Source organism: Podarcis liolepis (assembly GCF_965112155.1).
Source record: "Podarcis liolepis genome assembly, chromosome: 15".
Lineage (NCBI taxonomy): Eukaryota > Metazoa > Chordata > Lepidosauria > Squamata > Lacertidae > Podarcis > Podarcis liolepis.
The window spans coordinates 2,486,114-2,501,488 of NC_139566.1; the positions used below are offsets into that span (position 1 = coordinate 2,486,114).

General features: G+C 49.2%; 1 protein-coding gene across 1 annotated transcript; it reads left to right on the forward strand.

The window, feature by feature from the left end:
- The first annotated feature begins 3,200 nt into the window (after positions 1-3,200).
- LOC310694707 (uncharacterized protein) lies at positions 3,201-10,315 on the forward strand. The gene is made up of 2 exons (XM_083478061.1): positions 3,201-3,279; positions 9,219-10,315. The coding sequence occupies exon 2, from the start codon at positions 9,241-9,243 to the stop codon at positions 10,009-10,011; it is 771 nt and encodes a 256-aa protein (XP_083334187.1). The 5' UTR covers positions 3,201-3,279; positions 9,219-9,240; the 3' UTR covers positions 10,012-10,315.
- Positions 10,316-15,375: the final 5,060 nt, after the last annotated feature.

Below are 15,375 nucleotides of genomic sequence, written 5' to 3' on the forward strand. Positions count from 1 at the left end.
ACAGACAAAAGCACACTTTCCTGTAACACAGTGTTTCCCAAACTTGGGTCTCCAGCAGTTCTTGGACTACAACTCCCATCATTCCTAGCTAGGACCAGTGGTTAGGGATGTTGGGAATTGTAGTCCAAGGTTTCCCAATATTAAAGTAAACAGCAATTCAGTTATCTTGTAGTATTGGCCCAAATGAAAAAAGTGTAAGTTTACTTGTGTGTATATATCCTCTACATTTATTATGAAAGGAAGGGGGTCAGGGAAAAGAAAAGATCTCTCAGTATACCTGAAGGAGCGTCTCCACCCCCATCATTCTGCCCAGACACTGAGGTCCAGCTCCAAGGGTCCTCTGGTGGTTCCCTCCCTGTGGGAAATGAGGTTACAGGGAACCAGGCAGAGGGCCTTCTTGGTGGTGGCGCCTGCCCTGTGGAACACCCTCCCATCAGATGTCAAGGAAACAAACAACTATCTGACTTTTAGAAGACATCTGAAGGCAGCCCTGTTTAGGGAAGTTTTTAATGTTTGATGTTTTATTCTGTTTTTAATCTGTTGGGAGCTGCCCAGAGTGCCTGGGGAAACCCAGCTGGATGGGCAGGGTACAATTATTATTATTATTATTATTATTATTATTATTACTCTCAAAATTGTCCTACAATGGTAGAACCCTATCTACGGGTGTACAGTTAATATTCCATGAATGACTAGGAAAGCCTCCTTAAACAAAAGCATCTTCAATGGGCACATAAACATCAGGGCATGGGGCACATGCCTCATCCCAGCTGATAATTTATTCCAGACAATTTATCGCTGGCGATTCAACACTAAAAGCCTTGTTTTTCGGTTAGAACTAGCCCTGTTTTCAGCCAGGACTAAGAACACCTGGTGTATGTATCTCGTTTAAGGAGCACCGTTCCCAGGGAGAGGCAGTACCTGTTTTGAGTGTTTGCACATAGACCACACTCCCATCAGATATCATCGCAGGACGGGTTCAAATCCTGCCAAGGGGTGAAGCAGAAGGACAGATCTTGGTAGCTTTTGTTCAGTTGAGGGAAAACAAAAGAGGAGGAAGAAGACATTTATTGACTCACGCGGCATCCACCATTAATTAATTGGAAAGATGAAAGGGCAATGGAACTCCTTCCCATTTCCATTGTTTATCCTCTTTGGAGGTGACTGGGTAGAATTCCATCCCAGGCACCTCACCCTCCCAGATTGACTGATCTGTCCTTCTTGGCTCCAAAGGTAACAATAATGACTCAGAACCCATTTATTAAAATACAATAAATCTCATTTTATCTCTCTCCAGGTGATCATGACAACATTGCATTCCACCAAAATGTTAACAGCTCATGATGAGATCAAGAACTGGGAATTCTGGAAAGTTCTTTTTGAACGTCATTATTCTTATGGGCTTGCATGGCATTCTGTGCCATCCCTATGCATGCCGCGAACCCCATGACGTGCCGTCCCTATGGGCGCCACATGCCTCGGGGGCCTGGCGCCCATAGGGACAAGACGGGGCGTGTGGCAACCATATCAGGCAAGATGGAGTGCACAGCGGCCATAGAGACGGGGTGCACAGTGGGGCCTCAGCCGCCCTACAGCTGGGGGGAGGCAGCAGGAGGACAGCGGGGAGCCTGCGGGTGCCAAGACATGTGGCTCATGCGCGCTGCAGGCCCCGTGGTGACAAGTGCTGCCCACCATTTTGTCACCACCAACCCCCCCCCCCCCGAAATAAGGCCACAACTTTTTTGGTTACAGGTGAAGAGCGGTATTGGCTTAGGCATTGGTCCTAACTGACTGTATCCGACTTCAACCCATCTGCTTGAAGTCTGGGAAGGGTTAACCACCAGTAGGGGGAGTCCTGCTGATGCACATCAACTAGGAACTCCCCCGGGGTCACTGATAGGGGGCGTGCCTTAGGCCCTCACCTCCATAGGCTTCGGACAGGGCCACACCCCCAGAATCTTTTACCGGACTACCCTTCAATATGTGGGGGAGGTGATGGCGCTACCTCCCCTCTTCCATCTACATAACAATACCAATGCCTAACCGCTAATACCAAGAAAGTTGTGGTGATTTGCTATGAGGTAGGTGAAAAACCAAATGGCCAGTGCCAATTTGCCAAGTGGAAAAATTCCTAGCAGGTCCCTTAACAGCGACCAACCAAGGTCCATAGCAAGGTCAAGGAACGAAAACCTTGCAGGGCGGGAGGGTGGGATAAGCAGGAACAGCTGATGAGCAGCAAAGAGGGAGATCCACGGGCACGTCCTGCCTTAAATAGGGCAGGCCACGCACCCAGAGCCAGCCAATTGGCTGGCCAGGGGGTGACGCTGCCGGGAATCCCCCCAATCGGTGAGGGCTGGGCTCCAGCCACCGCGCATGTGGTGGAGCCATGACACCCACAACCCCACCTCCTCTGTAGTGTGGAAGTGGCTTTGTCGCCCTCCTTCCTGATGTCCCCTCTGGCTCTCATTCTGACATTCCCGGCTCCACTAGGGATTGAACTTTCTGCATGCTCCACCCCTGAGCTACAGCCCTTCCCCTGCATTTTGCTTCTGGAGTAGAGGCCAACTCTCTCTCTTAGATCTGGATGGACCTGGGTTCTCCCCTGGTAGACCTCCATCCACACGTTGGGACCAGTGGTCTTCAGCTGCTAGTGGATCATAGCCTGGTCCAAGGTGGGTCACAACAGGAACACGGCTGCCATGTTGATATATGGTAGAAGATGAAGAAATGGGTCCCCAGATGGGTTAAAATTGGGTCTGAAGAGGTGGAATATGCCTGTTCTGAACTTTTGAGCTTGTGATCAGTACCAAGGAATGGTTTGGCGGTTCAAAGAGCATCCCAAGGAATAGGGTGGTTTTCCATACTGTGTGACTCAGGGCCTAAAGAATGGATGTGAGGACAGCAGCAGAAGTGAGGATTCATCCATCCATTCATCCATCTATCCATATTTAGTTCCTTAAAATAAACAATTTATCCCCGTTCTTTGTTTTCCCACTTCCATGTGGGTCCAACCAGCTTCACGTGACCCAACCTTCTCATTTCCAAAGTCCTTCCGCTCATGTTAGGAGGATTCCATTCAACCTAATGAGGGCTGTCAGCAATTTGGAGATGACTAGGTGGGGCGAGCTTCGGGTGCTCTTAACAAGCTTCCCATCCCTCGGGGCACCATCTTTCCGGGATCTTGCCTCTTGGAAGTCATATAAAAGAGGCGGCCAGCTCGGTGTGTCCACCAAACTCGACTTGGACTCTTGGATCATCCTGCTCTTGTCATCCACTGTGGTGAGTATCTTGGGATCTCTCCCGCTCTCATGGAAGAGCCCGTCTCTCTTGAGCTCTTGACAAACGATTTTAGGCTACAGCCAGGCTGCTTGCTTATTACAGCATTCTTTTGGATATTGGGTTTTATTCCCCACTTGGAGGAAAAATTAGTAGTACCAAAGGTTGTAATTTCCGCCAATGGCTTCGGGGATGGTTTACGACAGCCAATGAGATTTTGGCCATTCTGTTCAAGGTGCTGCCTTTGGGGGACTTCCCTGCCTTCATTTCAGAGGAGGCAATTTCTTAAAATAAATGAGTGGCAACAGAGGAGAATTACAGAGGAGCGAAGAAGTGCCAGGAGGGTGAGAGAACCAAGGTTGGAGGAAGACGCAAGGAAGGAGATCAGAGAACAAGAGAGGTAGAAGGAGAATGCCTGATGGTGGCGATACCATCAGCAGCTCTCTCTTCAGTGGAGGTGTAAGTGGCTTCTCTTAAACATGGGATTAGCAGCCGACACCTTGGTGGCATGCTAAAAAATAGGAATAATAACAGGGAGTAGGAGCAGGAAGGTGGAATAATAGGTTCTAAATTACATTAGGCAGTAAGAGCCCTTCAGAGAACATCCTTTACTGCAGGGATGCAGAAGCTCCAGGTCCTGCTGGACTATAACTCCCATCATCCCTGACCATTGACCATGCCAACTAGGGCTGATTGGAGTTGGATGCCAAGAACATGGTTGAACTACAACTCCCATCATCCCTGAGCATTGACCATGCCACCTGGGGCTGATTGGAGTTGGACACCAAGAACATGGTTCAACTACAACTCCCATCATCCCTGACTACTGGTCATGCCAACTGGGGCTGGTGGGAGACTTGGCCCAACAACAGTCATTCCTCATCCAAATTACTTACAAGTTTGGGCCACTCCAATTTTTGATCTTCGTTGGAGAAGTAGTATCATAGAATCATAAAATTGTAGAGTTAGAAGGGACCCCCAGTGAGGTGGGGGTCATCCAATCCACCGCAATGCATGGATGTCAGCTAAAGCATCCCTGACCTCTGCTTAAAAATCTGCAAGGAAGGAGAGTCCACAACCTTGTGGAGGAGACCATTTCCCTGCCAAACAGCTCCTACAGTCAGAAGGTTCTTCCTGTTGCTTTACTGCGCTGTTGGTTCTATTATTGTTCAGTATTTGTTTGTCCATTCAAATAGACGTTTGCAGCTGTCCCAAATATTATTTATTTATTTATTCACTCATTCAAATAGATTATTTCTATGATGCTCTTCCAACTGATCAAAGCTCAATTAAAAAAAATTAATACAGAAAACAACAACCCACCATCGACAAATCTTAGTGTTTAAACCCAACAGGTTCAGAAATACGGCTGGTGGCTTCTCCTCTTGTTGAAGTTCACCAAGCGGAGGTCAGGATGCCTTTATACCACTCCAGACTGCAGATAGTGTCTCATCTGAATGAATCCTCCATACAAAACTGTCCATTAGCTGTCCGTGGCCATCTCTACCATAAGGCAGAGTGGGGTAGATGCCTTGGGCAACAGTTGCGATGAGGTTGCGGCAGAGGCTTAGATAGAACAGTGAACAAGCAGCGACACAGTGTGGGAGAGAGCAAATCTATGTGTGTCACATGGCCTGGCCTGCACCCCGTAACTTAAACTGTGTCCAGTGGAAGACACTGTCCCTATCCACCATATTGCAATATGGCCAACCCATACAGAAAGGAGGAGTGTCAGGGGGAGCTTCTTCCAAAGATGCTGGTTGTCTATGAGGATGTTTCAAAGGTGCATTGAAAGCGAAGGAGCTTTATCAGAGAGTGTATGTTTCTGATTACCAGTTGCTGAGAACCTCAGGGCTGTTACACTCATGTTCTGGTTGCCGTGGGCATCTGTTTGGCCACTGTGAAAACAGGGTTCTGGGCCACATCCAGCAGACACTTTTCATGTGACCATAATTCAGTGGTAGAGCATCTGAATGGAGCGAGCTCCTTTTCTCCTGCTCTGGAGAGGACAAAAGCCAATGGCTTCAAGTTACGAGAAACGAGATACCAACTAAACTTTCTCGCAACTGACTCTCTCGGGATGTTGTGGTTTCTCCTTACTTGGAGGTTTTGAAGCAGAGGTTGGGTGGCCATCTGTCATGGATGCTTGAGCTGAGATTCCTGTATTGCAGGGGGTGGGACTAGATGGGACCCCAACTCTACACTTCTGACTCTATGAATTACATGCTTAAGGTCCCAGATCCGATCCTCAGCATCTCCAAGTAAGACTAGGAGAGACCCCCTGCTTGAAATCCTGGAGATCCCTTGCCCATCAGTGTAGATGATAGGATCAGTGGATCTAGTGCAGTTTCTGATGCTCCTATGTTGATAGCAAAGGCAAAACAGGAAGCTGTACTACCAAGCCCAACTATTGGTCCATGCAGTTCAGAATAGTCTGCTGCCTGTGGGTTCCCAGATGTTGTTGAACTACAACTCCCATCACCCCTAGCTAGCAAGGCCAGAGCTCGGGGATGATGGGAGTGGTAGTCCAACAACATCTGGAGACCCACAGGTTGAGAACCGCTGGTCTACTGTGACCAGCAGAAGCTCTCTGGGGTCTCGGAGAGACAGAGAAGTCTTTATTGTCATCAGCTGTTTGATCTTTTCAGTTGGAGGTGCCATTGAATTGGGGATCATCAGCATGGAGGGAAACATGCACTCTGCTAGTAAGCTACAGGTTACAAAGGAACACAGAAGCTGGCTTATGCCAAGTCCGACAGGTGGTCCATCTAGGTCAGTACTGTCCACACCAACTGGCAGCAACACTCCAAGATTTCAGGCAAGGATCCCTCCCCCCCAGCCCTACCTAGAGATGTGCAGGGACTGAAAATGGTACCTTCTGCATGAGAAGCTGGCGCTCTGCCTCTGAGCAATGGCACTTCCACACGCAAGACGCATCCCAGGCTTGTGCTAACACGCACACTGAATATATATCCATCAGCAATGAATTGTGGAATTTTGCAAGGCTGCGCTGCAGCCGTTCAAAATTCTGGAACAACAGAAGCTGAACGCCCTGTTAAAATTATGCAAATTAAACACGCACTCATAAAATTTTCCTCATCTGCATAATGTACTCTGTATCTGCTGATGATTCGTCTTGCAGGATTAGGCAAATTGACAGAGGCATAAGGCTGACAATATCTGCTAGACGGAAGGGCTGCGTTCTCCCTCTGGTCAGAGGCAGGATGTCGCTGGACACCAGTTGCAGGGAACCACAAACAGGGGGGGAGAGTTGCTCTTGCACACAGGTCCTGCTTGTGGCATCTGGATGGTCACAGTGAGAACAGAAAATGGTAGACTATTTATGGACCTTAATGTCCATAAATAGCAACACCCTAGAGGTCCCGGGCCCTAAGGAAGTCAGATTAGCCTCAACCAGAGCCAGGGCCTTTTCAGTACTGGCCCCAACTTGGTGGAACGCTCTGTCTTATGAGACCAGGGCCCTGCAGGATCTGATTTCTTTCTGCAGGGCCTGTAAGACAGAGCTGTTACGCCTGGCCTTTGTCTTGGAATCAACTTGATCCCCTGCCCCTCTTTCCTTTTTCCTTTCTCCTTCTGTGATGGAACTCCTATTTGGGGACTTCCCTGGCTTTTTTCTGGCCCATGTAGGACCAGTCTGGATAGCTAGCCTTGGTGAAGATTTGACGTTTTCATCCCCCAATTTTTTTGATTGGTCTGATCCAGCAGCCAGGTTCCTTTGATGTTCCTCTGAGTGAGAGAAGGGCAAGGAGGATGGAGGGGCCCTGAAGACCCATTACCTTGCCCACTGTCAATCTTATGCAGCCACCATGGCGGCTTCTGTCATTTCAGTCCCCTTGGCCCAAGCACTTTCAAGCACAACATGGGAACCATAAAGGCAGGGGAACTGAAAATGGCATTCTGGGAAAGAGGAAGTCCGTGACTGATGTCACATCCTGCAGGGTTTCTATGTTCCAGTGGAATCGCAGTATATAGGCAGATGTTGCCAGGCTGCACCTCCGATCATGTATGGTCATTGGCCATTTTGGCTGGGAGTTGCAGCCCAACAATATTTTTAGGGCCACAGGTGGAGGTCCATCTCAAGTCTCATTGACTTGACATTGACTTAACTTTGTTGTTGTTTAGTCATTTAGTCGTGTCCTCCTCTTCATGACCCCATGGACCAGAGCATGCCAGGCACTCCTGTCTTCCACTGCAGCCCACAGTTTGGTCAAACTCATGTTGGTCTCTTCGAGAACACTGTCCCACCATCTCGTCCTCTGCCGTCCCCTTCTCCTTGTGCCCTCCATCTTTCCCAACATCAGGGTCTTTTCCAGGGAGTCTTCTCTTCTCTTGAGGTGGCCAAAGTCTTGGAGCCTCAGCTTCAGGATCTGTCCTTCCAGTGAGCACTCAGGACTGATTTCCTTCAGAATGGAGAGGTTGGATCTTCTTGCAGTCCATGGGACTCTTAGGAGTCTCCTCCAACACTTAACTAGAGCCTCTCATTGTTATTATTTTGCAAAGGGACTGAGGAGGTGCCATAATCTCCTTTGAGACAACCCAACATTATTTAAGGTCACCTTGAGGAAACTGGTTTGTGTGCATCAGAGTGGCCCCAACCCCCATCCATTTAAAAATGAGGTTGTGATACACCCAGACTGTGTTGAACAACATCTACGGACACCCACTTGCGGTCGAAAGGCATCTCCCATACCCTTTAAGAGCTATGGGGCAACTTTCAAGGAACAACTGCCAATGTACTCAGCATTCGTAAGAACTTGTTAGAAGCAGCTGTTCAGCCCTAGACACTATAATTAACAGTTGCTCTGCTGCTGGTTGTGATTTACATAGCTAAGGGCCCATCTGTAATTTTCTTCCCCCACAATAACCTCTGATGTCTCCACTATCGCAACACTCTTCCCAAACTCTGTGCTCCTGGCTGGAACCATTGGCTCATCTCCTTCGGTGCTGTTGTGTGTCTTTACAAGCAAAGGGGTCAAGATCCCTGTCATTGGCTAAGCAGCTGTGATGTCACAGCAGGATCGGGTTCAACCCTGCTCAGTGAGAAGTGGACAAGAACTGCGGGGAACTATTGAATCAGAGAGCTTAATAATAAATAATATAATAATTTTTTATTTATAATCCGCCCTTACCGGTTCAGAAAACCGGGCTCAGGGTGGCTAACAACAAATTCGAAACAATTGATGCTACAAAAAAACCCAGCATAAAATACGGTATAAAGTGTAAATAACAATAAAATCAAAAATCAATTTAGGGGGGAAATCCATCCAATAAATATTAGATGATCACCAGGGCTAGCTGGCTAAATTAGTCCTATTTGGGCCAGTGAGGAGACCAGGGGAGAATTAGCTGTGGGATCCCAGAGCAGGTAATCTTCATATAAAGGGGAGGGGAGGAAGGGGAATAAAAAATCAGGCCAGGTTCAAATTGAAAGCCAGGCGGAATAGCTCTGTCTTACAGGCCCTGCGGAAGGAGCTTAAATCCTGCAGGGCCCTGGTCTCATGGGACAGAGCATTCCACCAGCTTGGAGCCATCACTGAGAAGGCCCTGGCCCTGGTGGAGGATAACCAATCTGCAGTCTTTATATCAGGGATGTGGGATCTGTGGCCCTCAAAATATTCTTCAACTATACCTTCTACCAGCCAATGTTCTTGGAGTCTAAACCCTACCATCCCCCTTTGGCACAGCCAATGTTCAGGGACGATGGGAGCTATCGTTGAGTAGCTTCTGGAGGGCCACAGGCTCCACATCCACCAGGTTCTTTCTATTCTCTTATGGAACCTCCAGCTCCAGAGGCAGTCTACCTAGATTTTACAGTTGCTGGTGGGATTTGGACACTGTGACACCAGGAAGCTGGACTAGGTGGGCCACTGGCCTGATTCAGTGGGTTCCTCCTTTGTTCTTATGATTTATTTCTCTTCCAGAGCTTAAAACCTCCCCACCAAGATGTCTTACCAGTGCAAGCAACCCTGCCTTCCTCCTCCTTCCTGCGTGAAGACTAAGAGTGCCACCGTGTGTGCAACTCCTGGAGGCGCTGTCTGCGTGACCCCATCTCAGTCATCGTGCGCAGATGCCTGCACTCCTAAATGTGCCACCGTGTGTGCCACTCCTGGAGGCTCCATCTGCGTCACTCCACAGCAGCCCCAGTGCGCCACCGTCTGCCAGGGTCCTTGCGGCTCCATCTCCGTGACCCCCCTGCAGAACCAGGGGCCGACCATATGTGCCACCCCCGGTGGGTCCGTCTGTGTGTCACAAGGCCAGGGTCAATGCTCGACCGTCTGCCAGGGCCCATGCAGCTCCGTCTGTGTGACACCGCAGCAGCCCCAGTGCGCCACCGTCTGCCAGGGTCCCTGCGGCTCCGTCTGTGTGACCCCACAGCAGAGTTCATGCGCCACGGTGTGCACCAGCTCTGGCGGCTCCGTCTGCGTGGCCCCGAGCAAGGGTCAGTGCCCTTCTGTGTGCCAGGATCCCTGCGGGGCTGTTTGCGTGGCGCCCATCCCAGCCCCAACTGGGGGCGCATGCGCCACCGTCTGCCAGGATGCCTGCGGCAACGTGAGCATCACTCCCTGTGCTACTAAGTGCGCCAACCCCTGTAGCGGTGTGAAGACATGCACCACAAAGTGCGGGAACCCCTGCGTCACCGTGTGCTCTGACCAAACCTGTGTGAAGGCCTGTCCTTCCATCAACATGGGGCAATGCAACGTCAAGAAATGCTAAGCGGCCACAAGGTCAGATCCTGATTTGAATCCCCGCAGTCCAGCTTTTGCAGAGCTTCCTTCCGAGAGTGGAGGACACCTCCTTCCTCAAGTCTTCCTTGGTCCACGTTCTCTGCTTTCCTCTCCTCTAGATGCCCTGAATCTCGATGTACAAGTAACGATCTTCCCCAAGATATCACATCTGGCTTGGAGAAAGAGCAAGGGGCTATGAATATTCTTTGGTGGTGGGAAACACACACACCCCGCATTGCCTTCCCAGAACTTCCATGTTAGATAGACAGCAATAAAGAGCAAATATAAAGACATAGACGTTGTTGCGTTCTGATATTCTTCATTACGTCAAGAGCTTTTATTTTTATAACCCACCTGTGGCAATCACACAGGGTCCCCGGACGTTTAACAGTCTAGTGATCCCTGTGCCACCACTGCGCTCGCTTCCCTGCTGCCACCAACCCGTTACTCTCGGGTAAAACACTGAGTCCAGAGACAGTTGTTAAAAGTGAACCAAAAAATACCAAGTTTATTTTACAAACGTTAACAAGTTTATGGTTTCTCAGATAATGTTCCCATCAGTATCTTAACTTTAGTTTCTTTACCGGCCTATACCTTCCTAATACCTTCTGACTGGTTATCTCAACGGTTTGACTGACTCCTCTTAACAATCTCTCTCGCTCCAGACTAGCCCAACCCACAGACTTTTCTCCCCTGTCTCTTCCAAACCTCTGACTGTCTTCTCAACCACCCTAACTCGGCCCCTTGGGTTCCCGTTGGTTAGTCATTTTACAATTAGTTAACCCTTTCCTTATGAACCCGGTATGATGCCACACACCTAGGTGGGCAAACGCCACGCCACCTTTTCTGCAACGGAGTTCAAGGCGGCATGCCTGGTTCTTCCTCACTTCCATTTCATCCTCACAACAGCCCTGTGAGGTGGGTTCGGGTGAGAGGCACTGCCTGGCCCAAGGTCAGGGAGCTGACAAGGAGAGCAGGTCCTTCATAGGTCAGAGAAAGAGAGTGAAACACTTGGCTGGCTTACAGTTACCGTATTTTTCGCTCTATAAGACGCACTACCCGTGTATAAGACAAGCCCCAATTTTAAACCTATTTTTTTTGTTAAAAAACCCCTAGTTTATACACGGGAAAATATGGAAAATCAAATCTTACTGGCTAGTGATTTAAATTGTGATTTAAATCAAATCCACCCTGTCCACACATTTTATTTATTTCTGCACTTATTTGATATCCAGCTCCTCTTGTCTTCCTCAAGGCAGCAGATATACCGTATTTTTCACTCTATAAGACGCACCAGACCAGAAGACGCACCTAGTTTTTGGAGGAGGAAAACAAGAAAAAAAATGTTCTGAATCTCAGAAGCCAGAACAGCAAGAGGGATCGCTGCGCAGTGAAAGCAGCGATCCATCTCACTGTTCTGGCTTCTGTGATAGCTACGCAGCCTGCATTCACTCCCTAAGACGCACAAACATTTCCCCTTACTTTTTAGGAGGGAAAAAGTGAGTCTTATAGAGCAAAAAATATGGTAGTTAACACATGGAGACTGCTAAGGGTTGCTCTTGTCTAGATGAAGCAGTTTCCCTCCATGGCTTGTAATTCCCCCTTCACTCTCTGGCCCTCTTTTCCAGGCTCCCCCCTTTGTCTATGGTGAGTTTCAAGGGATCCTCTCTGCTCAGCAACATGCAATAGACACCTCGTTCTGGGAAGTGGTGGACTTGCATGCTGTCAGAGGAGAAGCTGTCAGATTGGGGGGGGATCTGTGAGAGAGCTTCCAAGTCTACCTCCTGTCCCTGCCCTGTCCTGGAGCACCTGTTTCCTCCTCTTCATCGTCCTTCAAGCTCCTGGCCTCCAGTACTTCTCAGCTTGTCCCCTCCTCTGGGGTGTGGCTGGTTTCCCACCCCCAGGAGCCAGCACCCCAGTCCTCTCCCTCTTAGTTTTCCCAGGGGAGAGGGGCTCCCAGGGGTCAGGTGGCTTCCACCACTTCTTCTCATCCAGCCAATCCCTGACCCCCAAGATGGTTGACCCCTGTGTTTGTTTGTTGCATTTATACCCCCACCTTTCTCTCTAAGGAGCTGAAGATGGTAATAATAATAATAATAATAATAATAATAATAATAATAATAATAATAATTTATTTATACCCCGACCTCCCCAGCCAAGACCATGCTCAGGACGGCTAACACCAAATATAAAAACAATTGATTAGAATACAGCTTAAAAAACAAGATTAAAATGCAAGATTAAAATGCAGCCTCATTTCAGCAGAAACTCAAAAACTTTTTTGGGGATGAAAACATCAAGTCTTCACCAAGGCCAACTATCCAGACTGGTCCTACGTGGGCCAGAAAAAAGCCAGGGAAGTCCCCAAATAGAAGTTCCATCACAGAAGGAGAAAAGAAAGAGGAAAGAGGGGAAGGGGATCAAATTGATTCCAAGCCAAAGGCCAGGTGGAACAACACTGTCTTACAGGCCCTGCGGAAAGAAATCAGATCCCGCAGGGCCCTGGTATCATGAGACAGAGCGTTCCACCAGTGTAGAAAAGGCCCTGCCTCTGGATGAGGCTAATCTGGCCTCCTTAGGGCCTGGGACCTCTATGATGTTGCTATTTGTGGACCTTAAGGTCCTCCTAAGGTCTAACCTAAGCACCTTGTGGCTCAGGACCTCCAAGCTGTTGTCATTTGTGGACCTTAAGGTCCTCCACAGGGCATACCAGGAGAGGAGATCCCATAGGTACGAGGGTCCTAGGCCATGAAGGGCTTTAAAAGTCAAAACTAGCACCTTAAATCTGACCCTGTACTCCACGGGAGCCAGTGCAGCTGGAAAATCACTGGGTGAATATGCTGCCATGGCAGAGACCCCGTGAGGAGCCTTGCTGCAGCATTCTGCACCCATGTACCCATGGTTCTCCCCACAGGCTAAAAGAGGCAGGGACTGGCCCAAGGCCACACTCAGGAAGCTTCATGGCTGAGTCCAGGACTAACCACTACAACACTCTGGATCTTGATGCATGGACAGTGGCGTAGCAAGGGTGGGGCCTCCGCGGCGGTTGCCCTGGGCACAAAATTCTTCGGGGGCCAAAAATTGAAAAGAAAAAGCAGTAATAGTAAATTAAAAAACAGGGCGCCCTCCCCCTCAGACAGAAAATCTCCCAATGTTTGCGCAGGCGGACTCGGGAGTGGATTTTGGCAACGGTCGGTTGCTAAGGCACCCTCTGCATGGGTTTTAGAAAAATACCTGCTTCCACCCAATCCCGCCCCACTCTCCACTATACTTGACACTCAGAGGGCTCCAGGTCTGCCACTCAGGTAGGTCACTGAGCTATTGCCCCTTCATTCCAGCTTATCGGCAGACTGGGCAGAAGATACTTGCCTTGCCCGGGGCACTAGCAACCAACGCTATGCCACTGTGCCTGGGGGTCTGCTTAAATTTTCGGGGCAAACTAAAGCACTGCATGTTATATCCAATGCTAGTCTAATGCTAGACTGGTTGAAGTTAATAGACGTTATTAAGTTAGGTTCATTCATTTCAATGGGTCTGCTTTGAGTAAAAATCATCTGGAGACAACCCTGAAGGAGTTGGGACCCATTAGTTTCTCACCCTCCAAAGAGTAGTGCCTGTGGATTTTACTTCATTCTACAAATGCTACAAGAAGGGGCGTGGGTGGCGCTGTGGGTTAAACCACAAAGCCTAGGACTTGCTGATCAGAAGGTTGGCAGTTCGAATCCCCGTGATGGGGTAAGTACCCGTTGCTCGGTTCCTGTTTCTGCCGACCTAGCAGTTTGAAAGCACACCAGTGCAAGTAGATAAATACGTACCGCTCCAGCGGGAAGGTAAACGGCGTTTCCATGCGCTGCTCTGGTTCGCCAGAAGCGGCTTGGTCATGCTGGCCACATGACCCAGAAGCTGTATGCCAGCTCCCTCGACCAATAAAGTGAGATGAGCGCTGCAACCCCAGAGTCGGTCACGACTGGACCTAATCGTCAGGGGTCCATTTACCTTTATTTACAAGAAGATGAAGAAGAAGAGTTTGGATTTGATATCCCGCCTTTCACTCCCCTTCAGGAGTCTCAAAGTGGCTAACATTCTCCTTTCCCTTCCTCCCCCACAACAAACACTCTGTGAAGTGAGTGGGGCTGAGACTTCAAAGAAGTGTGACTGGCCCAAGGTCACCCAGCAGCTGCATGTGGAGGAGCGGAGACGCGAACCCGGTTCCCCAGATTACGAGTCCACCGCTCTTAACCACTACACCACACTGGCTCCCTTGCAAATGCTACAAATGCTAGAAATTTACTATGGTGAATATATTTTATCCAACCCAGCATCTATAGCAGGGTGCCTGAATGCACAGCCTAAGGGTAACATTTTTAAACGGCCCTCGGTCACATTTGATACCCCCCCCCAGCTGCCTTCCGAAAGTCAGAGAGGAAGTGAGACCCTGGGCTTTGGGAAGGAGGCGCAAGGGCTCTGACAGGCTCCTAGAGTCCTCCTGACTCCTTCTCAAAGCTTAGCTACTGCTTGTTCAGCTTTAGAATGGAGTAGCGGGGCTCTAGGACCCTGCCAGAGCCTTGTGCCTCCTTCCCAAAACCCAACGCCTTGCTTAGCTGGCTTTGGGACAGCAGCTCGAGGATGAGAGGTGGGCGTCAAATTTTGGCACGCACCAAGGCAGTGTGCGACCCGCAGGTTCCGTGTCAAAGTACTCTTGCAGCCTATTCTGTATGGAAAGTTGGTCAGCCCTGGTCCATAGAATGCCTGCCATTTGGAAGTCTCAAAGCTATACGTAAACCTGCCTCTAGAGGGCTCTGAGGCACAGAGAGAGAGAGAGAGAGAGAGAGAGAGAGAGAGAGAGAGAGAGAGAGACGAGAGACTTACTGTAGATTCTGGCGTATAAGACTTGGATGATAGACTCAAGGGTATCCTGATCAAATTTGCAGATGACACCAAACTGGGAGGGGTGGCTAACACCCCAGAGGACAGGATCACACTTCAAAACGACCTTGACAGTTTAGAGAACTGGGCCAAAACAAACAAGATGAATTTTAACAGGGAGAAATGTAAAGTATTGCACTTGGGCAAAAAAAAATGAGAGGCACAAATACAAGATGGGTGACACCTGGCTTGAGAGCAGTACATGTGAAAAGGATCTAGGAGTCTTGGTTGACCACAAACTTGACATGAGCCAACAGTGTGACGCGGCAGCTTAAAAAGCCAATGCAATTCTGGGCTGCATCAATAGGAGTATAGCATCTAGATCAAGGGAAGTAATCGTGCCACTGTATTCTGCTCTGGTCAGACCACACCTGGAGTACTGTGTCCAGTTCTGGGCACCACAATTCAAGAAGGACACTGACAAACT

Coding starts and splice junctions, on each gene's coding strand:
- LOC310694707 (XM_083478061.1), top strand. CDS start 9,241: ATGTCTTACCAGTGCAAGCAACCCTGCCTTCCTCCTCCTTCCTGCGTG.